Genomic DNA, 25,297 nt, shown 5'->3' on the forward strand with positions numbered 1-25,297 from the left:
GGATGGCAACTACAAGCTATACTGGGACCGCAGTGTGCTCACAGACCAAACAGTGGCACATAATAGACCAGATCTCGTACTAGTTAATAAATTAACAAGACAAACAACACTAATTGATGTGGCGATACCTAACAACAATAATTTACGTAGTAAATTTACTGAAAAGATCGCCAAGTATAGAGATCTGGAAATTCAAATACGGAGACAATGGAGAATGCAAAGTACGCAGACGATACCATGTTGTTATGTCTACTACTGGAGTCATTCCGAAGACCCTCCTCGAAAGCAAAAAAAAGCTGGGTCTCAATGAACATATCTATAAGACCATGCAGAAAGCTGTACTACTTGCGACGGCCAGAAGTGTAAGAAAATTTTTGGGAGATACACCTGCATTCCAAGTCACCTAGGGCTCGATAACACGGAAAGAGTCCCACCAGAGCTCAATCCTTTTGATACCGTAGGTATCTGGGATGAGTCAATTTTCCCCTCAGAGGGAGTGTGAGCCGTATGGCTAAATCTGGATAATAATAAAAAAAATACGAAGAGTAAAACAGCTGCTTCGCTCACACCTTAATAGTAGAAATTTGTTTAAGGCACTAAACACCTACGCATGTTCCGCGCTTAGCTATTCATTTGGCATTATTAAGTGGACAAAAACGGACATAGAAAATCTTCAGCGAAAAGTAAGAACGCACCTCACAAAGGCACAAAAACACCATCCAAATAGTGCAGTAGAAAGAACGACATTACCACGGAATTTAGGAGGAAGAGGACTTATGGATATAGGTGAGCAATTAGACAAACAAATTGCTAATTTAAGATCTTATTTTCAGATGCAGGCTGAAACATCTATTCTACATCGCGCTATCTGCGCAGTAGATGACTCAACACCGATAAAACTGAGGGAAGCTGAACTGCGCATAAACCACCTTACTAAAGACGAAAAAGTGCGCGCCTGGATGGGTAAACCTCTGCACGGGCGACATCCCAATGAGGTCAGCCAAGATTATGTCGACAATATAGCGTCGAACTACTGGTTGACATCAGGAAAGATGTTCCCTGAAACGGAGGGTTCATTACTGGCCATTCAGGATCAGGTTATACCAACCAGAAATTACCTGAAATATATCATCAAAGACCCTCATGTTCAAAACGACAGATGCCGATATGGATGTCAAGCCCAGGAAACCATCCAACACCTTACAGGGGGCTGCCAGGCATTTGCTGCAACTGAGTACAAGGAACGGCATGACGCAGTGGGAAAAATCCTTCATCAGGAGATAGCTATCAAGCTGGGACTTCTCCAAACCGACCATCTCCCATATTATCAATACGTCCCTGAGAGTATGCTTGAGGATGGCAACTAGAAGCTATACTGGGACCGCACTGTGCTCACAGACCAAACAGTGGCGCATAATAGACCAGATCTCGTATTAGTCAATAAATTAACGAGACAAACAAACCTCATTGATGTGGCGATTCCTAACAACAATAATCTACGTACTAAATTTACTGAAAAGATCGCCAAGTACAGAGATCTGGAAATTCAAATACGGAGACAATGGAGAATGCAAAGTACCCAGACGATACCGATTATTATGTATACTACTGGAGTCATTCCGAAGACCCTCCTCAAAAGCATAAAAAAGCTGGGTCTTAATGAACATCTTTATAAGACCATGCAGAAAGCAGTACTACTCGCAACGGCCAGATGTGTACGAAAATTTTTGGGAGATACACCTGCATACCAAGTCACCTAGGGCTCGATAACACGGAAAGAGTCCCACCAGAGCTCAATCCTTTTGATACCGTAGGTATCTGGGATGAGTCAATTTTCCCCTTAGAGGTAGTGTGAGCCGTATGGCTAAATTAAAATAAAAAAAAAACAAAAAAAACACCATCCTAAAAGTGCAGTAGAAAGAACAACGTTACCACGGAATCTAGGAGGAAGAGGACTTATGGATATAGGTGAGCAATTAGATAAACAAATTGCTAATTTAAGAACTTATTTTCAGATGCAGGCTGAGACATCTACTCTACATCGCGCTATCTGCGCAGTAGATGACACAACACCGGTCAAACTGAGGGAACCAGAAATGCGCATAAATCACCTTACTAAGGACGAAAAAGTGCGCGCCTGGATGGGTAAACCTCTGCACGGGCGACATCCCAATGAGGTCAGCCAAGATTATGTCGACAATATAGCGTCGAACTACTGGTTGACATCAGGAAAGATGTTCCCTGAGACGGAGGGTTCATTACTCGCCATTCAGGATCAGGTTATACCCACCAGAAATTACCTGAAATATATCATCAAAGACCCTCATGTTCAAAACGACAGATGCCGATATGGATGTCAAGCCCAAGAAACCATCCAACATCTTACAGGGGGCTGCCAGGCATTTGCTGCAACTGAATACAAGGAACGGCATGATGCAGTGGGAAAAATCCTTCATCAAGAGATAGCTATCAAGCTGGGACTTCTCCAAACAGACCATCTCCCGTATTATCAATACGTCCCTGAGAGTATGCTTGAGGATGGCAACTACAAGCTATACTGGGACCGCACTGTGCTCACAGACCAAACAGTGGCACATAATAGACCAGATCTCGTACTAGTTAATAAATTAACAAGACAAACAACACTAATTGATGTGGCGATACCTAACAACAATAATCTACGTAGTAAATTTACTGAAAAGATCGCCAAATACAGAGATCTAGAAATTCAAATACGAAGGCAATGGAGAATGCAAAGTACCCAGACGATACCGATTATTATTTCTACTACTGGAGTCATTCCGAAGACCCTCCTCGAAAGCATAAAAAAGCTGGGTCTGAATGAACATCTTTATAAGACCATGCAGAAAGCTATACTACTCGCGACGGCCAGATGCGTACGAAAATTTCTGGGAGATACACCTGCATTCCAAGTCACCTAGGGCTCGATAACACGGAAAGAGTCCCACCAGAGCTCAATCCTTTTGATACCGTAGGTATCTGGGATGAGTCAATTTTCCCCTTAGAGGGAGTGTGAGCCGTATGGCTAAATCTGGATAATAATAAGTCCTGTGGGAGTTTTATGTCAGTTCTTCTATCAGGCGCGGCCCCCTGCGAATGGGGGATGCCCCTTTGCCACAGGTCATCCCTGAGGTCTCGCGCGCTCTTCGCTTTCCGGATGCCGGTGGTAAAATTAACTTTCGGTCTCCCTCCGCTTCCGATGTTCAGGAGGTTGCCATTCCAGACATTGTTTTGGAAGTCTCTCGTCATTCATTCTGTTCACGTGTCCATACCAGATCAGTTGTCTTCTATTTATATCTTTTATTATTGTTCCTTGTATTCCCATTCGATTTTTAATGTCTTCATTTCTAATATGTTCTCTTCTAGATATACGTAATGACTTTCTGATTGCATTCATTTCCACTACTTCAATTTTGTTTTTGTTTTTTTTTTGTATGCCTCCAAGTTTCTGCATCATGTAATAAACTGCTCTTAATCATAGTCTCGTAGATGTTAAATTTTCTCTTTTTCGATATTTGAGTACTCCAAAGAATATTATTGAGACATCGGATTGCTCTTTTTTCTTGTATAATTCTGGAAGTAATTTCTGTGTCATCAGTTCCAGTTTTATCAAATGTCACCTACTCCTAGATATTTATAATCTTGGCAGGCTTTAATTTTTCGATTATTTTCAATAGTAATATGAATATCGTTCTCTTCTGAACCAACACATAAGTACTTTGTTTTATCTATATTGACGTCCAATCCCCATCTTGAATATTCCTCGACCAACTTACGTATCATGTATTCAATATCTTCCCTGTCGTTTGCTATTACGACCTGGTCGTCCGCGAACTGGAGCGTGTAGACGCATATATTGTTTAGCTCGATACCCATTCCATTTACTTTCCTCTTCCAACCTCTAAGTGCTGCTGCAACGTAGATTTTAAACAGGGTCGGAGATACGCAACATCCTTGTCTGAGTCCCTTAGTTACTGGAAAGCTGTTAGTAAGTGAGTTTCCTATCTTTACTCGTGAACGTGATCCTGCATATAGATTTTTTAATGCATTGGTGAGACTGTAGCTTACTGGTGAAGAATGTAGAACTTCCCACATCTTATTAAAGGGTATGTTATCATAAGCTTTTTGTAAGTCAACGAATGTCAGGTGCACTTCTCTGTTTCTGGCTGTTTTTTTCTCTATAATTTCTTTTAAACTAAATACGTTGTCTGTACAGGAGCGGTTAGCTCTAAGCCCCCCTTGTTCTTCTTCTTCATATTGGCTATATTCGGACTCTATTAAGTCTCTCAGTATTCTACCATACACTCTACTGAGTGTGTTGGTCACCGAAATTCCCCTGTAATTTTCGCAGTTTCGCTTATCTCCTTTCTTATGGATGGATGAGATATAAGCCATTTTCCATTCGAGGCACTGGATGTCCATTTAAGAATTCCACGAAGCAGATAAGCAGCAATTAAATTGTTAATTAAAAATTTACGGTCGCTATAATAACCATAATAATTATGATACATTCGAATAGCTATCATTTTTGTATAAAAAGTCACTATACCTACCTCTCTAATGTACTTTACAAAATTGAAATTGGATTATTTAAGCTTCCTCAAGAATCAAGTACATTCAAATGGGAAATAAGCCACAATTTTACCTAAAAATGATTTTATTAACGTTTTGACGCCCAAGTCGGGTGTCGTTGTCAAAATACAAAATAATACTAAATAAACAAAAATGTTGTTGCTTAGTAAAAAATTCTTCTAATAATTTATTTAATCTGACTCATTTATATCGGCAATTCAGACACGTATTATACATTTTAAAGTAGACGACTTTAAAATGATATTGCCAATATATTGATGAGTTGCGTTCCTGGGACGACTTTACTAAAAGATAGTTCATTCGATTACATGAAATCAATCCCAACTCAAGAATATCCGCCATAAAAAATCATAGCATGTGATTAAGAATATTTTAAAATTATAAACAATTTTTTTGGCTTATAAACAAATAGAATATCTCGGTAACTATTAAATTAAATTTTGAAAACGGTATTAAAAAGAACGCAACAGGACGCTTCTTTTAAAAGAAAAACGTTTAATTGCAATGAGTAGTTACTGAGGTATAACCGGTTAAAGTTGACCAGCATATACGACGAAGATATAAACAATAGGATGGTAATTTTCGAATCATCACCTTTTTGTTTCGGTACTCTTTCTCCACACAAATTTTCATATTTTTAAAAGGACCATAACATAGATTATAATAAAAAAAACTATCGGTATTACGAGTGAAAAATACCAATATTTTAATCAAAAATCGGGTTGGAAAAAGTGGAATTTCAAAATCGGTATACGTTAAAAAAATGCATTTTCTCAGCTTCCCATGGAGCAATTTTCTTCATTTTTTTGTTCACAAGTAACTCGAGTAGAGCCACAACGCATTATTAAATAATGTCAAAATTAGTTTTGTTTTGTTATAATAAATTTATTTATTTATTAAAAGAAGAACGTTTAATTTGTTTAAATAAAGATTGTTTATATAATTATACAGCTTTTAAATGAGAATATTTGTATGTTAAACGTTAAAAGGTACACTGGTGGTAAGTTTATTTAAAAAAAAGTATAAAACCGGAAAAATGTAGGGTAGTTTTATTTTTTTATAAATAAATTAATTTTTTATAACAAAACAAAAGCAACTTTGACATTTAATAATGCGTTAATTAGATGTCTCTACTCCAGTTACTTAGGAAAAAATTAAGAAAATTGCTCCATAGAAAGCCGAGAAAATGCATTTTTTAACGTATACCTACCGATTTTGAACTTTGAGATTCCATTTTCTCCAACTTAATTGTTGATTGGAATTTTGGTATTTTTGGTATTTTTCACTCATTATATCGATAGATTTTACTATCATAATATATGTTATGAGTTTTTTAATGATATGAAAATTTGTGTGGAGAAAGAGAACCTAAATAAAAAGGTGATGGTTCGAAAATTACCATCCTATTGTTTATATCTTCGCCGTACACGCCGGTCAATTTGACCGGTTGTATCTCAGGAACCGCTCTTCGCAATTAAACGTTTTTTTTTATTTTAAAAGAAGCATCCTGTCGCGTTCTTTCCAATACCGTTTTCATAATTTAGTTTATAATTTCGAAATGAAATTGTTTATAATTTCAAAATATTCCTAAGGCCGCTTAAATAGTCCAATTTCAATTCTGTAAGTACATTAGATAGGTATAATGCCTTTTTAAACAAAAATCATAGTTATTCTTATGTATAATAATTATTATGGTTATTAGCGACCGTAAATTGTTAATTAACAATTTAATCGTTGCTAAACTGTTCCTTCAATTTCCATCGCCTTCTGGAAATATAATCTATACCAAAAGGGTCTTTATGACACCAAGTTATTTAATTATTAATAAATAATTACTTACCTAAAATTTTAGTTGAAAATTAAAGATTTTGTTCGAAAAGCCCGTCGAAGTAAATCGGGAATAAATGTCTCTATTCAGAATTTAATTACGTTGAATTGAGTGTTTTTGTTGTAAAGTCAAAATCTTTGGAGTTATAGAGCAATAATTGAAAAAAAACACGATTTGCTGGAGCCATTTTGTTTATGAAAAAAGTATCACACTATCTGGCGGACTTTGCATATCTATATTATTAATCATAAGAATCATAAGATTCGATTCCAGTAATCAAATTGCTGGTAAATAACTTTTCCCAAAAATGGCCTATTCTCCGATAATTACCGACTATAATCCCAGACTATAATCTGGGATAATCCCAGACTATTACCTAGTGTTTAAACACTAACTAACTATATTTAAAGTACAATTACTTAAATTAAAACAATTTTAACCCGATCATTTAAGATTTTAACGATGGCAACGAGGCATGCACGTTCAAATCCCAACTAAGTTCAAAATGGGAACTATAACTTATGGTAGGGGAGCCCAAGCGGGGATTTTTGCAGTTACTTGAGTGCGTCAGAAAATCACATGGCGAGAAACCTTGTATCCTGTAAATGTACCCCTACCATATTTTGGATCTTAATACAGGGGAGTTCGTTAAGAGGATCCGAAAAAAATCTATCCTTAGAAATCGTCTGATTAAGATAAGGTAAGTTGGATACATGACGATTTGAGCGGGGCGAAAGGAAATGGGTGTCCCAAAGTTTCACAAAAAGCGAATATTTCGCGAAATGAACGTCAGATCAAAAAACTAAAAAATATACGTGTTCAATATTTTCAAAATCTATCGAGTGATACCAAACACGACCCCCCTACGGAGAGGGGTGGGGGGTACAAAAATTTTAAATAGGAGTCCCGCGATATTTCCCGAAATGAATAGGTATCAGAAAAATCTATCGAATGACACCAAACACGACCCCCACGGAGGTGGGGGTTACTTTAAAATCTTAAATATGAGCCCCCATTTTTTATTGCAGATTTGTATTCCTTACGTAAAAGTAAATACTTAACTTGTATTAGAGACATTTTTTCGAATTATGGATAGATGGCGCTATAATCGGAAAAAACGATTTTTGGAAATGAAAAATTAAATTGAAAAATGGAAAGTCCCCACTAAAATGGAAAACTTAACTTTTTTGATTTTAGGACCTAATCTTCACAACCCGATAGGTCCCCATAACGCATTAGTAACTGCAAATTTAGCATCCTTGATTCCCCCACTATTATACGTTTAAAAAATTCAAAAAACCTTGAATAGTAGTCTGCGATTATTAATTATCATGTATCAAGACATTTATACATAACCTAGATAAAGAAAAAATATTTTTTGTAAATAATTTTCCAAAAAAAAACGTATGTTTATTTTAAATGTTAACAAAGTAAAGAAAAAAATATGCATACAGAGTGGATGGTTTACGTACTGTACATATGATATTCAAAATCACTTTGACAAATTTACCAGAACGCTTCTATTTACCACTCCTGGTGTAGATGTATATTCTTTACTTCTTCCGGTTAATGCAATTATTTGTTCTGAAATTTCTACGGCTACTCTAACTTGAGCTTCATCAGTGCTAGCACCCAAGTGAGGAGTAGCTACAACTTTTTCGTGTTGGATCAAGTCTAAAGTGACTGGATCTTTAGGAGGTTCTTGTTCAAATACATCTAAAGCCGCTCCTCCACACTGTCCTGATTTTAGGGCCTTTAGAAGATCTGATTCATTAATGATACCTCCTCTTGCTACGTTAACGATCTTTACTCCTTTCTTACATTTGTTGAGTACTGCTTCACAAATTAAATCTAAAACAATAATTAGTTTAATACTATAATTCTGATAATAATATATTAAATACTACAAGAAACTGAAATGCAGAACAATTAGGGGTATTGCATGGTTTCATGGCAGCAGCCGACAAAAATGTATAGCTATAAAGACAAAGAGCTCCAGTGAAAAAATATTAATTGCTCCCCACAACTTCTTACTTCTTTTGTTCCCTGTGTCCTACAAAAAACGTATCCACACAGTTTTCATCCTGCTTATTGTAAAAGGCGACTAAATGTTTTGGATGGTTACATTACATATTATGCAAAAAAAAAACAAAGCTATTGACATTTATGACTTACTGCAAAAATAAGGCTTTTTTTGCAATTATCTCTATAAGTGTTTAGGTATTTTAATTAACAAATCGTAAATTAAAGAGCTTTTTAAGATAGTTACAGTCGGAAAAATGAAAGATTACCCATGAACGATCACATCAATCGCTTATTTTGTATAGGGCTTTTCTTTCACAGTCATTTGTTTCGAACTTCTGTCATGTGTTGTGTAATATTAATATATCTACGTCATACGTCTTTGGTTTGTATTATTGGTGTACACCAGTGGTGTCATGATGCGGGAACGCGAGGGAACGCCGTTCCGGCACTGGTTAAGAAAAGAAAAAAAAATAAAGAATTTAGGTTTTGTAAATAAATCACGGAATTTTTGAATTAAGCAAATGTATACACATTTTAAAATATGCAGACGTAACTTGTATTAAAAAACATAGAGTAATATTTTACTTGTAAAAAAGTTAAGGAAAGTGCGTTCTTGCACTGCTAATTTTGCCATGACACCACTGGTGTATACCAATAACGTATGACGTAGATATATTAATATTAGACGACACATGACAGAAGCTCGAAACAAATGACAATCGATGAAAAGCCCTATTTGCTGTCTTTTCTATAAATAACAAACGTTTGTTATAAAAAAGACATCAAATACAAAACAAGTGATTGATGTGATCGTTCATGGGTAATCTTTCAATTTTCCGACTGTATAGGTATATGACTTTAATTCGAACAATTTTTCTCTAAAATGTATAAAAAAACGTTTTATAGGCAAAAAATCATTTTTTAGCTCTTCACGATTGTTTAAAAAACACATAAAACATAAATAGCCGTACGTCTTCACTTATTGTCATCAGTTACCCCCAAATACCTTTTAAAGCCTTCAATTACCTGTATAAGATTTTTTCAAGTCTTTTTCCCTATTGACGTACTTTAAAATATTATTTTTATTTGCCATTCACTAAACCCGATCACCCCTAATACACATCCAGTCGCCTAACCTAAGGCCAGTCCTAAGGGTCCCCGCATACATACAACTTTTTAGTCGAACAACTATTTAGTCGAATCGTGAAGGTATAGGGCTTTTCATTCAGTCATTTGTTTCGAGCTTCTCTCACATGTTGTATAATCCGTAGGTATATATTAATCATAGATATAATAATACGTAGATTAGGTACGGTATGAAAAATAGCGTAACGCGGAGCAGTTCGGGTCGGTGGTCTATCTATCTCTCTCTAGCGGCGCTTAGCTTTCTCTCTCTAGCACATGATAGCCGCTGCCGCTGTGTCGTTCCATTACTCCCACCTCTTGGTATACAGGGTGATTGATTAGTAAGGTAAAGCTCCGCTATAGTAATAGATAGCAATAAAAGTTAATAACAGAAATTTTAGCCACTTTTGAGCTTCATATTACAAAATTAGTTAGAATGTTACAGGGTGTTCGATAACACAGTGGCAGACCAAACTTATGTTTTTTTAAATGAAACATCCTATATTTTATTTTAAATTCGAAATCCTGTTTTCTCCATCACAAAAATATAAAGGTTTGTTATGTTATACAGGGTATTTACAAAGTTATAACCAATTAATGGTTTATTAATGCCATATTTTTTAACATATTGTCAAAATTTTTAAGAATGGTCGATATTGCTAATTTTCTTTATATCAAATACAGGGTGAGTCAAAACGCAAGTACATTATTTTCTCAGTCATTTTAAATGGAACACCCTGTATTTTATATCACTGTTGAAAAGTACACTTACCGTACTTTCATTTTCAGATAACATTCCCTATGTCTAAATTTATTAGTTTTCGAGATATTTTCATTTTTCAATGGACTAGTAGCGGGGCCACCCAAATCACCAGAATTTAATAAACTGGACTGATATTTTTGGGCTTACGTTAATAATGAAGTTTATAAAATACCTCCAACAACAAGGGATGAGATGAAAAATAGAATACAAAGTGTATTTCGATGTGTTAATTTACAAATGCTCCGTAGAGTAGGTAAGTAGCTCATTCAATGGTACATAAATGTGTTAGGAAATAATTTTGAACACCTTATGTAATTCAATATTAAAAATATTTTATTAAAAGTAGCAAACATGTACCTAGCAAACATGTTTTTTTGCAAAATGTATTACTGATAAATTATGTTTCGTTCTTTATTTGTTACATTGTTACATTTACATACAAAAGTAGTGTTTAATTGTCTTCACAAAATATTGTATTTTATGTTTGTGTGTTTTTTGTAAAATTTATTACTAATTTTTTTGTTTATTTGTTGCATTTACATAAAAATATAGTTTTTAATTGTTCTAAAAATGTTGCATGTAGTGGTTGTGTTTTTGTTTGTAAAATGTATTACTAATAAATTATTTTTATTTCTTTATTTGCTACAGTGTTACATTGATTACCGGATTGATAATCGGTAATCTTCAATTGTCAATTCAGTCATGGCTTACTTAAAATTTAGATAAATTTAAACACCTAAAATAATTTGCTCTGAAAAATGAAAATATCTCGAAAACTAATAAATTTGGGCATAGGAAATGTTATATAAAAATTAAAGTACGTTAATGTTACTTTTCAATATTGATATAAAATACAGGGTGTTCCATTTAACATTACTGAGAAAATAATGTACTTGCGTTTTGACTCACCCTGTATTTGATATAAATAAAATTAGCAATATCAATAATTCTTAAAAATTTTGACAATACATAAAAATATGTCATTAATAAACCATTGCTGTTGTGCTTATTTTTATTTATACAGGGTGTTGAACTTGTTACGATTTTCATACAAAATTGGTTATAACTTTGTAAATACCCTATATAACAAGACAAACCTTTATATTTTTGTGATGAAGTTAACAGGATTTCGAATATAAAATAAAATATAGGGTGTTCCATTTAAAATAACAAAAGTTAGGTCTGCCACTGTGTTATCGAACACCCTGTAACATTCTAACTAATTTTGTAATATGAAGCTCAAAGGTGGCTAAAATTTTTGTTATTAACTTTTATTGCTATCTATTACTATAGCGGAGCTATTGAGCTTTACCCTACTAATCAATCACCCTGTATACGCTCACACTCGTACGACAGACAAAGATAGCTAGACCACTGTACTTGATATTGGCGTTACACCTCGATGCATTGAGCGGCCTTTAACTAGCCTGATATATTGTTAATATATCTATGATATCTACAACATAATAATATGACAGAAGCTCGAAACAAATGACAATCGATGAAAAGCCCTATTGCGATTTGTTCTCGACTAAACTATTTAGTTGTGTGGGGTGCCCGTGCGCATATACGTAAACTGCAGACGCACAAGGCATGGGCGAACGATTCGGCTTTTTCCGATTAGCGGGTAGTAGAGTGCAGACGTACTTAGCCTTTATACGTCTGCTGTTTACTACGATTGATCGTGCATGCCAATATACGTCTACAATTATTTAAGCCTGTTTAAAAAATGTAAATAAAACACAGTATATATTCGTATTATCAACGTTTTTAATTATCTTTATGTACAAATATCGAATTTTACGAATTCGCGAAAAACCACTAAATACTTATTTTCTAAATTTATTAGTATCGTTCGCGGTACCTGTTCCGTACTTGTCCAGGATTACTTCGCATGCGCACTTCAAAAAAGAGCGTTCTTTTTATTAAAGTGCGCATGCGATTTTTAAAGTGCGCATGCGAAGTAATCCTGGACAAGTACGGAACAGGTACCGCGAACGATACTATAATCACCTAAACCAATGTTACTTTCTACACATAGTTGTAATTTGTGTGGTGCTCTTTTTTGTTGTTTTTTGATAGTTCTAGGTTTTCGTCCAGCCATCGATGCTCTTCTACCTGTCATGGTAACTTTACGTCTCGATACAGATGTTGGTTGTACGGATATTTTTTTCCCTTTACTTATCACCTCCTGCTTCTTATTTTTAGATGAAACTCCTGTGTACTTAAAAGCACAATGCATGCCTGATATTAAAGACTGATTTGATTTGGCATATTTACTACAGTTCTCTAAATATTTTATAATAGCGGGCCCAAAGGATTCAGGTTCACTTTCAAGTTTTGACATAATTAAATTCGAATGTTCTGCCCATTTATTTTTAATCTCTTCTATATCAATATTACCCTTATCATTAAATTCCATGGCATTAATATTTGCATCATCACAAATAATCATCTTTTGATCCTGTTGATTTTGGACAGAAGAATTACAAGGAAAATTGTCCTGGTTTAAATTTTTTGCTGTATTTTCCTTGATTTGCAGTGTATCAAAAGTAGATGAATCTGCAATTTTTCCCAACGCTATTTCATAAAGAATGTGCTTGGAAAAAAGCGATAAGGTATTAGTTGCCGTAAATATATTATGTTTTTTCGCAATGGCCCCTTGGTGTTTGCAATAGTGTCCATTATAACCAATCGGACATGAACATTTGAAAACAGACATATCTACAACGTACCAAATTTTTTGATCTTTTGAACTGCTAACTTTAAAATCCATGTTTCCAAGACTGATAATGTTATTATCTTCATTGTCCCTTTCGCCTGGAAAATACTTTTTTGCAACAGCTAGAAACTCTATTAAAGATAAGATCCATAATTCACTGGGTAAAGTAATATTCAGAACTAGTAATTATAAAATCTGTTAACTGCGATAAGTTAAATGCCTTGGTTCTTTGGTGCGCATACAGTCGATAGTTGCATTGGAGATGAACAATTCGTTGACGACTGATGATTCGCTGTGGAATTTGTGTTGATACTTAAGATGGGCGCGGCACGTTGGACAATAAATATTGATTGTGGGAATATCCGGAAGCCTGATTTGAGTTTCTACTAGACTTGTGTTATGGACGGATTTTACGGGCTGTGATTGGTCGTATTCAAATCCAGGGCCGGCGATAACGGGCCTGCAAGGGATGCACTGCAGGCGGGCGCCCCTGCTTGAGGGGCGCCAAATTGGGCTTTTTTCTGCTGGCGCTATACAAAATACTAATTTAAATGAAACCGAAGGGCGCTTATGCTAGTTTTGCAGGCGGGCGCCTTATATCCTAGCGCCGGTACTGTTCAAATCAATGACATATTTGATGACATTTAAAAGACAACAACCCTAACCCTGTTTTCTCGTTTGTTTTTGTTTATGCAGTGTTTATGTTGAAAATATTGATACCTATTTTAGTTATTAATCTTGGATTTTGAGACTATTTTATACGTTTATACTTGTTTATTGTACCTATTCATTTTTAAACAGCCATATTATTTCCAGAAAAAGTTATGGAACGTTTACAGATCGTAATATTTATAAAAAAAAACAAATTACTTTCTGTTTGCTTCCTATATTTTGTAAATTTTTAAAGCTTCCTCCCAGACTCATTGAGTATAAGGTGGTTAATTTTTCCGAAATAAATGGAAAGGATGGTGCATTTAATGCAGTGATTTGAGCTAATATAACAACACAAGAAGATGATCAAAATTGTCAAAAAGAATATGAAAATGTTAATAAAGTAAATTTTAGAGTTCTAAGAACTTATCCAAATGATTCTATGAAGCTTGTTTTCAAGGTAAATATTGATGTTAATATATTCACTTTCTAACTTTATGGGTTTTATATTTTGTAGGGATGAATAATTTATTAACATTGGAGAGAATTTTTAAGTACTTTGCTAAGCAACAAATTTTGTGTTCATTTTGATTTAAAGTTCAAAGCATATATTCATATATTGTAAGATATTAAATAGATTATTTTTATTACAGAAAGACTATCGATGCCATCACAATACTCAGGCTAATTTGCCTTCATCAAAGACAAAAAATCCGTCATCTAAACATGTTAACTGTCAGGCATTTTTAAGAATTACAGTGAAACAATCAAGTATGAAAAGGTAAAATCTATTTGCTAATCTGAGACACAACTACTGTCTAGTGACGTTAAGAGGAAACAGTAGCGATCAACAGGTAGCGAAAACGCGTTCCAAGATTGCGGCTGTAATTTTGAATATTTTTCGAGATATTTGGCACGCGTATTCGTAATATAATAAAGAATGGCGGTACAGAGCCCAATTTGAAAAATATATTAATATGTGGAAATTACTCTCTAATTAAATACAATATTAAAAAAACGAGCCTGTACCGCCATTAAGAAGAACAAAAAAATACACTTTCTTCAAATAAACTTTTTTATCCGATGCCTAGATTTTGTGTCATTTTGGAACTACTAAAATTTTTTATTTAATTAGTAGTTCCAAAATGACACAAAATCTAGGCATCGGATAAAAAAGTTTATTTGAAGAAAGTGTATTTTTTTGTTCTTCTTAATGGCGGTACAGGCTCGTTTTTTTTTAATATTGTATTTAATTACAGAGTAATTTCCACATATTAATATATTTTTCAAATTGGGCTCTGTACCTCCATTCTTTATTATATTACGAATACGTGTGCCAAATATCTCGAAAAAATATTCAAAATTACAGCCGCAATCTTGGAACGCGTTTTGGCTACCTGTTGATCGCTACTGTATCACCTTAATAATTTTTTTTGAGAAGTTAGGTTGCTAGACGTAACTGGAAAAGACTACACAACCAAACATAACTACTCGTAGCCAATATTATTAGTAACAGTAAACAGGCATAAATAACATAACATACATACACCATACACCAATCAATAATTATTTATTTACACCTTTATAATGTATTGATAACAGATGAGAAAAGTATTTATTGTACAAAATAAAAATATTTTATAGAAATAAATTCCACAAAATTTTATGAGTTTAGTATACACTCCCATTATTTCCAACAATTATTTTTTTTAGTGAAAGATTAAGTTGATTTGAGCAGTTAATAGTGTTGGGTAGGAATTTTTGTGTTGTAAAGACAACACTTATATATTACGATTATAGATATTAAAGCTGCTTTTGATTCTATAAATAGAGAAATAATATGGTCAGTATAATGGAAGACCTGCAAAGCCGACAAAAGATAATAAGCGTGGCAAAAAGTACATATAAAAGTATAAAGAAATGTACTGGCTAAAGTACAAATAAACGGAAACAGATCGCCAATAATAAATCTAAGAAGAGGAATAAAACAAGGGGACAGTCTCAGCCTAGTTTCATTCATATTAGTAATGGATCGAGTAATGAAAAATGCTAAAAGAAGGTCAAGGCAAACAGTCAACAATAGGGTATAGGAATTTAGTACCAATGAAAATGGAAGGATTACTATATGCAGATGGCCTAGAAATAATAGCAGACGATAAAGAAAAAATGCAAAAATTAATGAATATATGAGTTGAAGAAATAGAAAATTTGAAAATAAAGGTAAATTTAAAGAAAACGAAGACCATGATAGTAACCCAAAAGAAAAGGGAAGAAATAAACCAAACGTTATTTAGTCGCAAAAATGAAATAATGGAAACAAGCTCGACGTTTGAATACCTGGGAGTAATAATATCAGAGGATGGAAAGGTAGACAAAGAAATCTCATACAGGGCGAAAAAAGCAAATAAGATCTACTATGCACTAAATAAAACAATATTTGGAAAGGAAGAAATAGAGAAAGAAATAAAACTAAAGGTATACAATGCAATATACGTACCAACTTTAATATTATGCAAGTGAAACATGGGTAAACAATGCAAAAATAGACAGTACAATAAGCGCAGCGGAGATGAAGCAGTTGAGAAAAATAGCAGGAAAAACAAAATTGGACAGAATAAGAAATGAGGATATTAGACAAAGGCTAAAACAGCAATCGATAATAACGAAGATCCAAAAAAGAAATTAAATTGGTATGGGCACATTAACCGAATGGACCAGGGAAGACTACCAAAACAGGTGATGGAATCAAAAAGGTATGGTAAAAGAAGGAAAGGGAGGCCAAGAAAAAGGTGGATCGATCAGATTATAGAAATTGGGCAGAAAAAACACAAACAAATGAAAGAGTTAGCAAAGGACCGCAAGAAACGGAAGAGATGGATAGAGGATGAAAAGACCTCCGACACCCCTGAGGGGCATAAGGAGTTTCGAGAAAGAAGAATTTTTATTAAGAATTTGTCACTCAGATAGGTTCTTCTAAACTGTGGTGGTAATTCAATGGCTTCTCCAAATAACGCTTCAACAGAAGTGGATCTCATGGCACCTAGACAAACAATCAATTGAATTCAGCAATTGATCGTTACATTTATTTTCTTTAATAAATGGGTACTAGCAGATGCATATATATACGATGCTGGCATAGTCTATGATCGACCTTATGTATGATCTAAAGAACAGCTCACTAATAAACAATTTAAAAAACGTTCTATTTGTTTTTTTTTTCTCTATACCTACCATTAATTCCATCATAAAAGTTAGTAGGACTGTTTATTTTATGACAATTCATTTAATTAAATTAAATATGTATTGCAGTTTAGGCAGGGGAATAGCCACTCTCGTATTAAAATTTCCTTCTGAAGTTCTTACAACCCTTAAACTTTTATATGTTAATACTTTGTTACAGTCTCGGAGACAATTTAGTACATCAGATCAAATAAGTCTGAAAGTTAATCATACATTTTTAAGACACAAATAAATATAATATTATCTCTTTTATAAGTCTAAATTATGGTATTTAATTTTCTTATAGCATTACTACCCCCTAGTTATACTTATAATTTTTGCTGCATGTAGATCGGAGAAAACTGTAAGTACTTAATAAAAAACAGCATACAACGTACGTAAATACTCTGAAAAATATTAACTTTACATTTATAAATAAATTTATATGTAATATAATATTTATTGTAGAAGAACTATAACTTTACAAATTTAAAATGTAAATATGTGTAACTTTAAAACCATAATCCTACTTATATAGGGTGTCCCAAAAGTAGCGGAACGGTCGAATATTTCGCGAACTAAACATCGGATCGAAAAACTGAAAAATACGTGTTCAATCATTTTTAAAAATCTATCAAATGACACCAAACACCAATCCCACTACACATCCTGAAGGTGGGGTGGGGAGTAACTTTAAAATCTCAAATGGAAACCCCCAGTTTTTCTTGCAAATTTGGATTCGTTACGTAAAAGTAGGCAACTTTTATTCAAGATATTTTTTTAAACTGTGGATAGATGGCGCTATAATTGGGAAAAACGATTTATCCTGATACCATAGGTAAATTATAGAAACGGTCTAATATCTCGAGAAATACACTTCCAAATGAGAAACCAAAAAACTAATTTTAATCTTTTTCGAAAACCTATCGAAAAACACCAAACATGACCCTCCAACCCACCCCCTAGAGGTGGGGTGGGGGGGGGGTAACTTTAAAATCTTAAATAGCAACCCCCACTTTTTATTACAGATTCGGATTCGTCATAAAAAATTAAGCAACATTTATTCAAAACATTTTTTAAAATTTCTGACAGATGGCGCTAATAAATCGTATTTTTCCCATTAAAGCGCCATCTATTAACAATTCTAAAAAATGTTTCGAATAAATGTTGCTTAATTTTTCATGACAGATCCGAATCTGTAATAAAAAGTGGGGGTTGCTATTTAAGATTTTAAAGTTACCCCCCACCCCACCTCCAGGGGGTGGGTTGGACAGTCACGTTTGGTGTTATTCGAAAGGTTTCCGAAAAAGATTAAAAATCTGTTTTTTAGTTTCTCATTTGGAGGTGTTTTTCGTGAGATATTAGACCGTTTCTATAATTTACCTATGGTATCAGGATAAATGGTTTTTCCCAATTATAGCGCCATCTATCCACAGTTCGAAAAAATGTCTTGAATAAAAGTTGCTTACTTTTACGTAACGAATTAAAATCTGCAAGAAAAACTTTGGGTTTCCATTTGATATTCTAAAGTTACCCCCCACCCCACCTCCAGGGGGTGTAGTGGGGATTGGTGTTTGGTGTCATTGGATAGATTTTTGAAAATGATTGAACACGTGTTTTTCAGTTTTTCGATTCGATGTTTAGTTCGCGAAATATTCGACCGTTCCACTACTTTTGGGACACCTTGTGTATAATAATATACCTTATCTATGTTTAAAACTGCAACACAACAAACGAGAGAGCAGATTCAAGATTCAAGATTCCTAAATGTCCTTGATTTGAATACGACCAATCACAGCCCGTAAAATCCGTCCATAACACAAGTCTACTGGAAATTCAAATCATGCTATCCGGAAGGTTATGTAATTGAGTAGCTACTTAGCTAGTAGTGGTTTTAAACTCCTTAACTCTTCTATTTTGTATTGTTTGAAATACTTGTAAAAATTTGAATTTTCGCACCAAGTTTTTCGTTATCTGTAAAGACTGTAATGAAGGAACTACCTATTGACAAAGTTTTTGTCCTCATCTACATTTTTCTTTAAGATATTCAGCAAAGATTGTTGAAATGTTGCATTTGCATTTGCCATTCTTTTTCGATTAATAGTTTGCGTATCCAATCGAGGTGTTTCTATTTCATTTAATTCCGTATTATTTGTATAACTTTTTATTATTTGTACAACTTTTTATAATCTGAGTAAGAAATGTACAATAGGTAAACAGCATATCAAAAAGTTCTACTCCAAAAGTAGGTGTTTAATTTTTTATTAAACAAATGAACTGCAAAATTAGTTGTTACACTAATTAATAAAGTAAAGACTTACCACCACAAAAGTGAAACAAATCACATTCTTAAATATGAATCTGACATAAGTAACTTTCTATTGTTCAATTAAAACAATTCTTTTTATCTGTCTGTAACATAGGCACAGTATAAAGAGGGACAGTAGAACCACTCTCCGAAAAATTGGAAGTAAAATCTTTAGTCGTGCATGGCGACCGCGCAATGTTTCTAGTCGCTTTTGCCCCACTCGTGCATTGCTAGTCGCATAGAAATGTACGGGTTTTAATAGGGAAAACTCGCATCCAGTGGCGGCTCGTCAGAGGAGGCAAGGGAGGCTCAGCCTCCCCATAAATTTTTTACACACTCTACACTGTTTTGTTTATCATGAATCGCGAAAATAACAAGCACTCTCACTATTATACAACGTGTAAATTCCATATTATCACTAATTATCCATACGTACGGAGCATTAGCATTAGAACGCATGATCGCGTCTCAATTTTATTACATATTATTGTAGGCAGGACCCTGGGTTATCCCGAGATGCATGAACGGAGCACGGAGCCGAGAAGCCCAGCAGTCTCCGTTGCTAATGCTCCGTGCAGCGCAGTAGGCCTTTAAGGAGACCCGGTCTCCTAACAGTGGCATCTACGTTGCCATCACACACTGCCCGGAGATATACCAAGGGAGGCAGAATAGCTTCTTGGCTCCGTTGCGTGATTGCGTGCGTCTCAGGACAACGAATTTTAGGGTCCTGACTAAAAAAATGAAAAATCTAAAAGTGCGAATTTTGTTATGAAATTTGGTATGTGGGGTTATAATAATATTTGAAACAACTTGCTCAAATAACTTTTTCCGATATATATCTAACTCAAAGCAAAATATCGGTAATTTATGGTGTTTTTGAATTCGCAGTAGACCGCGTTTAGAATTAAAAAATTCAGTTGAGTATCTTAAAAAATTTGAAGCTTCATTATGTATGGACTGCAAAACTTCAAATCTGTATTTATTTTGATATGCGAGGTATCTATTTACAAATAGATGGAATTGTTAACAAATAAACGACACAAACTTTGGTATTAAACTTTTACAATTAGACTAACTATTTTTAAAATGATATGATATCATGAAATTATGAATTAGGATGATATTATGAAATGTAAATAAAAAATGGGCCCTTAAATTACATTTTTTGGCGCATTTTTTTGCTAGTGCAAATTTATCTAGATATTTTACAGTTAGGTATAGCCTCCCCTATTGTAAAAATCACGAGCCGCCACTGGCATCACTGGTGAATTACCAATTGCGTACTGCCGGTATTACTTCTTGAGATCAAAGTGCCGACATGGAAGAGGTTTTACGGTCCACATAGGTATTTAAAAACAATATATGTTTGCGTGTATTTTCTAATAATTATAATTTAAACCACAAAGTTTATAGTTTTCGTTTATTTAAAATAAATAGACGTTTTATACTTTTATATAATAGGAAAAAATTGTTTCGAGTTGTATTTTGTTTTTATAAGCTAAAATTATATTTATTATTGCCAATTTACAATTTACATTTTTATAGTTTTTAAAAAAATTATTTTGTATTTTGAATGTATAATGAATGCTTCCGGTATAAACAGCCGTTACTGATTTTGCCCGTCTCTACTTCTAATTTAACTAGCGTCAAACAACTATTCGCTGTGAGCCAGTGAGTAGAGGGGATTTGACAGTTTTTGCCAGCGCTGTTAGTGGCAGTTTTGTGCATTGAATTTTAACAATTTTATCAGAAAAGTACAAGTTTCAAACCGCGAGAGAACGCTACCGACGAAACTCACAGCCAATAAAAACAGAGGTAACCTCTAAATTTCACATAAACTTCTTCTTTTTCTTAGTGGCCTCTTGCGTAAGCAGTCATCCAGTCGCACGAATTTATATATTAAATATTAAAATTATAATGAATAAAATAAAAAAAAACATAATTACTTTTACTATTAATTCTGTGTATTCGTTGAGTAATCAGGTTACAATAATATTTCATTCCCATTTCAGAAGCCAACGAGTAAAGTACTCCTCGCTTATCGTCTCTGCTAATAGTGTATCATATAAAAACTAGTTAGTTAATGTGCTGTGTTTACCAACAAAAATACTGGTAAGGCGATTTTTAATTAACAGCAAATATCGACAACCAAAAAATTAGGCCAGTTCTTACTGGCCATACATATTTAATATTTTGGCATCCAGAATATTAAAATCAAATTATGGCATCAACATCATCTCAAACATCATCACAAACAGTACAACCCAGCTTCGCCGCAGTAACAAAAATCACACCAAAAAAACCTACAACAGCAATATCATGTCCCAGTAGAAGTTTCGCCATCGTTATGAACGCTCTTCCTGACGTCGTGCTATTTGAATACATCAAGGCAATCGGCGAAATTGTTACCCCTAAAGAAATAACCTTTGCTTCACGAATTTCTAACCAGCGTATATGCATATATCTTTCTTCCTTATCCGTAGTGGATAATCTTCTGCAAAAATATCCGACCATTACTGTTAGAAATCAAACAGTATCTATTCGCAGACTTATTACACCTGCAAAGAGGCTACTACTGTCCAACGTGAGCCCTTCGATCCCGAATTCACTCATAGAGCAAGCACTTAAAGAAGAACTTCGATTACAACTTGCTTCTCCTATCTCTTTTATCCGATGCGGCTCACCTGAGGACGAATACGCTCACATTTTCAGTTTTCGACGCTCTATCTATATTATACCGGATAAAGAAAACTTTGAATTAAATACCTCAATTTTAATATCGCATAAAAATAACAATAATAGAATCTTTATCACTTCGGATAAACTTGAATGTTTCTTATGTAAACAATCTGGACACACTGCAGACTCCTGTTCTAACCCTCAAGAAATATCTACCAATCTTTCTCAAAATACAACTTCCAGCCTAATGCCATTTGAAACTCCTTCTACTATGTCTCGTCCTTCCTCCTCCTCAAAAGAAGAAATCAATCCAACTAATAACGACTTAATAATTCCAAATGAACAGTCTCTAATGTCAGTGTCCTTACCTTCAAATCCTTGCATCAAAAGAACTTATTCTACCGACACAAGTCTCGAATCACCCACTTTATCGGTTACTGATAACCCCCCAGACTTAAACCCTATAAATGATAAATCTCCCACAGCCTTTGCAACTCCTAAAACAGCTCCTAAAAAGAAATTAAAAACTGATGACAAAGAACTTGGTAAAATTACTCCCTCTGCTCAATCAACTATTGAACAATTAATTATTGCTAACCAAGAGAGATTTTCTTTGACAGCATTACAGCTTATTGCCTTCCTGGAAAATTCCTTTGGTAGCAGTGATCCTCTCAAAGAAGCTCATAACTTTACCACCAACATTAAGTCTCTTTTAGAAGACCTTACGCAAATATATCAAGCTGTATCTGATAGATCGCTTAAAAATCGAATTACAAGATTATCTAAAAAGCTTAAGATCACTTTAAATCCCGTAGACGCTGACGAAGTTGCAAGCCTTTCATCCAATAATTCATGTACCTCCAACACCAATGATACTGATCTTTTCTAAAAATAATACAAAAGTCACTTTATTATGGGTACCATCCCATGTTGGCATTAGTGGTAACGAAAAAGCCGATTGCCTTGCCAAAAAAGCTGCATCATCGATGAATACCATACTTAATGTACAAATCTGTAATGATCTAAAAGCCAGACTGAAGAAGCACACTCTATCCACCTGGCAAATTCACTGGAGTAAAATTACTTCAGTGCTGCATAAAATTAAGCCCTCAGTGAACCTATTTACCTGCCCTAGTTTATCTCGGAAAAACATGGCAATCTTACGAAGACTGCGTATAGGACATACCCGTAACGCCAACAGCTTGGTATTAGTCCTAACTTCAAAGATGTCCTCAACAGTACAGACCAAATAAACAAGGTTATCAAATTCCTCGAGGAGAATCAACTGTTAAACAAAATATAATTATTGTTAACTGATCTTTTTTTACTTATGTTAACTACTACTAATGTTAACTATATATTTATAATTTGTAATTTATAATATTACCATGTAAACTGTAACTCGTGCTAATAGCCATATATGTCACATGCACGTTAATTTAAATAAAAAAAAATAATATTTCAGTTCATATTTTGTGTTTTTCTAGATAAATATCTACTTTTCTCGTTTTGTATATTTCACATACCCCAATTTTATCAGAAAAGTACAAGTTTCAAACCGCGAGAGAGCGCTACCGTCGAAACTCACCGCCAGTTGAGTCGAATGTATGCGCTCACCCATCTAACGTCATAGGAATTGACCTGCTAATCGATAGTTGTGCGACTTTGACTTTTCAGTCAAATGGCGATCGAGGAGGTCTTTTGATTTTTTAGTCGAACGACTATCGAGTTGACAGTATACGCATTTCAATATATTGCTACAGACTTATAATACACAACTAAATAGTTGTTCGACTAAAAGTTGTATGTATGCGGTGGGTCTAAATGGCCAGATGCGAGATAGTTATTTTAATTTCACGTAAACAACTGTCCACCTGCTGTTTGTTATTCGAGGCCCTCTTCGAGACTGTTCGTTTGACCGGCCAAACGAGACGTTTGGAGAATTCACCAAGTGACTAGTCTACAAAGGAAATTTCTCGATGCAATGCTGTAGGGTACCTATTTATGTAATAGAGAATTTGTGTGGAACGGATTTATAATCTCGATGTAAAAGTGCGCGTTATAAATTGTACAAAGTAATTAGATATAGGTAAATTATATGTGTTAGTGTAAATAAATTAAAAATAAAGAATATAAATAAGTGTTTTCAATTAAAATAAAATTAATAAATAAATGAGAAAAATATTACAATATACTTAGTTACATCATACTTAGTTACAAATCAACTATAATTATTCTAACTTACTTCTAGTTTCTGGTATAAGAGGAGTGTGAACTGTAATATAATCTACTCGAGGCCAAATTTGCTCCAGTTCCAAAGCCTCCACATTAAATTTCTTGGCTTCTGATGCTGGTACAATGGGATCGTACCCTATTGTCTACAATTAAAAAGAAATATATCTTAGTTTTATTTACGAAGTTATAACCACAAAGTAATATTGTTTATTATAATAATTTTTACCCGTTGAACATTAAAAAAAATAGTTCTGTTCTGGTGCCAAAGATTGCCTTCGTTTCTTGTAGTATGTTTGTCTATTTTGGTAGAGAAAATGGATAATGTGGGATATAAATAATACAGTATACAATAATCGTTGGGCTAAAAAGTTCGTAGTCTAACATAGAAAATTTTTTTTAATATAATTTGATTTTATTTTTCAGTATAGTTATTACCTTTAAGGGCGATACAATGATTATTATAGCGGTCATAAAACTTTTCAATACCATTTTTATAACATAATTTATCTTTAGCCTAAAAATAAGCTGCGATCGGCCATTACCTCTTCATTGGAGCTAAATTTCTTTTTCCAGCAAGCATACTGTTGAAGTCAGCGAATAGGTGGTAGTCACTGAAAGCTATATGTGGTGAATACGGTGACTGCAGAAGCAATTCGCAGCCCAATTCATAAAATTTTGGCATCGTTTTCATTGATTTGTGACACTGTGTGTTTTCTTGATGAAATAGCACTTTCTTCTTCTTAAAATCGGGTCGGTTTTCGCGATTTCTTCCTTTAAACGTTTCAATGTTATAGTCGCTGTTATTAATGTTTCCCTTTTCAAGATAGTCGACAAATATTATACCACTTCGGCAAATATTACACCACTAAGTTTAAACTTAGCAAACGACTTCTATCCTCAATGGTTGCTTTTGCTGGTGCAGAGTCCGAATAATGTTTATCAAGCTAGACCTTGTTTTCAACAGTAGTTTTTTCGCCAAAAATCACGAAAATTTTTATTATCCTTTTTTTTAAGCACAAATTTTCGTGACAATAAAGGTTAATTTTAACACAAATTGTTAAATTTGTGTTAAAATTAACCTTTATTGTCACGAAAATTTTTATTATTCATTTTTTTAAGCTAACACAA

The 25,297-nt window shown here is 34.0% G+C and overlaps 1 protein-coding gene across 1 annotated transcript in view; it reads right to left on the reverse strand.

Annotated features, from left to right (window-relative positions):
- Positions 1–7,827: 7,827 nt before the first annotated feature.
- LOC126888489 (D-3-phosphoglycerate dehydrogenase) overlaps positions 7,828–25,297 on the reverse strand; it is a 74,555-nt gene continuing 57,085 nt past the window's right edge. Inside the window, exons 6-7 of the mRNA XM_050656823.1 lie at positions 24,180–24,312; positions 7,828–8,293 (exon numbers count right to left, since the gene is read on the reverse strand). Coding sequence (XP_050512780.1) covers positions 7,935–8,293; positions 24,180–24,312 — 492 coding nt within the window. The 3' untranslated portion in view covers positions 7,828–7,934. The remainder of the gene's footprint in view (positions 8,294–24,179; positions 24,313–25,297) is intronic.

Source organism: Diabrotica virgifera, chromosome 7, assembly GCF_917563875.1.
Source record: "Diabrotica virgifera virgifera chromosome 7, PGI_DIABVI_V3a".
NCBI lineage: Eukaryota > Metazoa > Arthropoda > Insecta > Coleoptera > Chrysomelidae > Diabrotica > Diabrotica virgifera.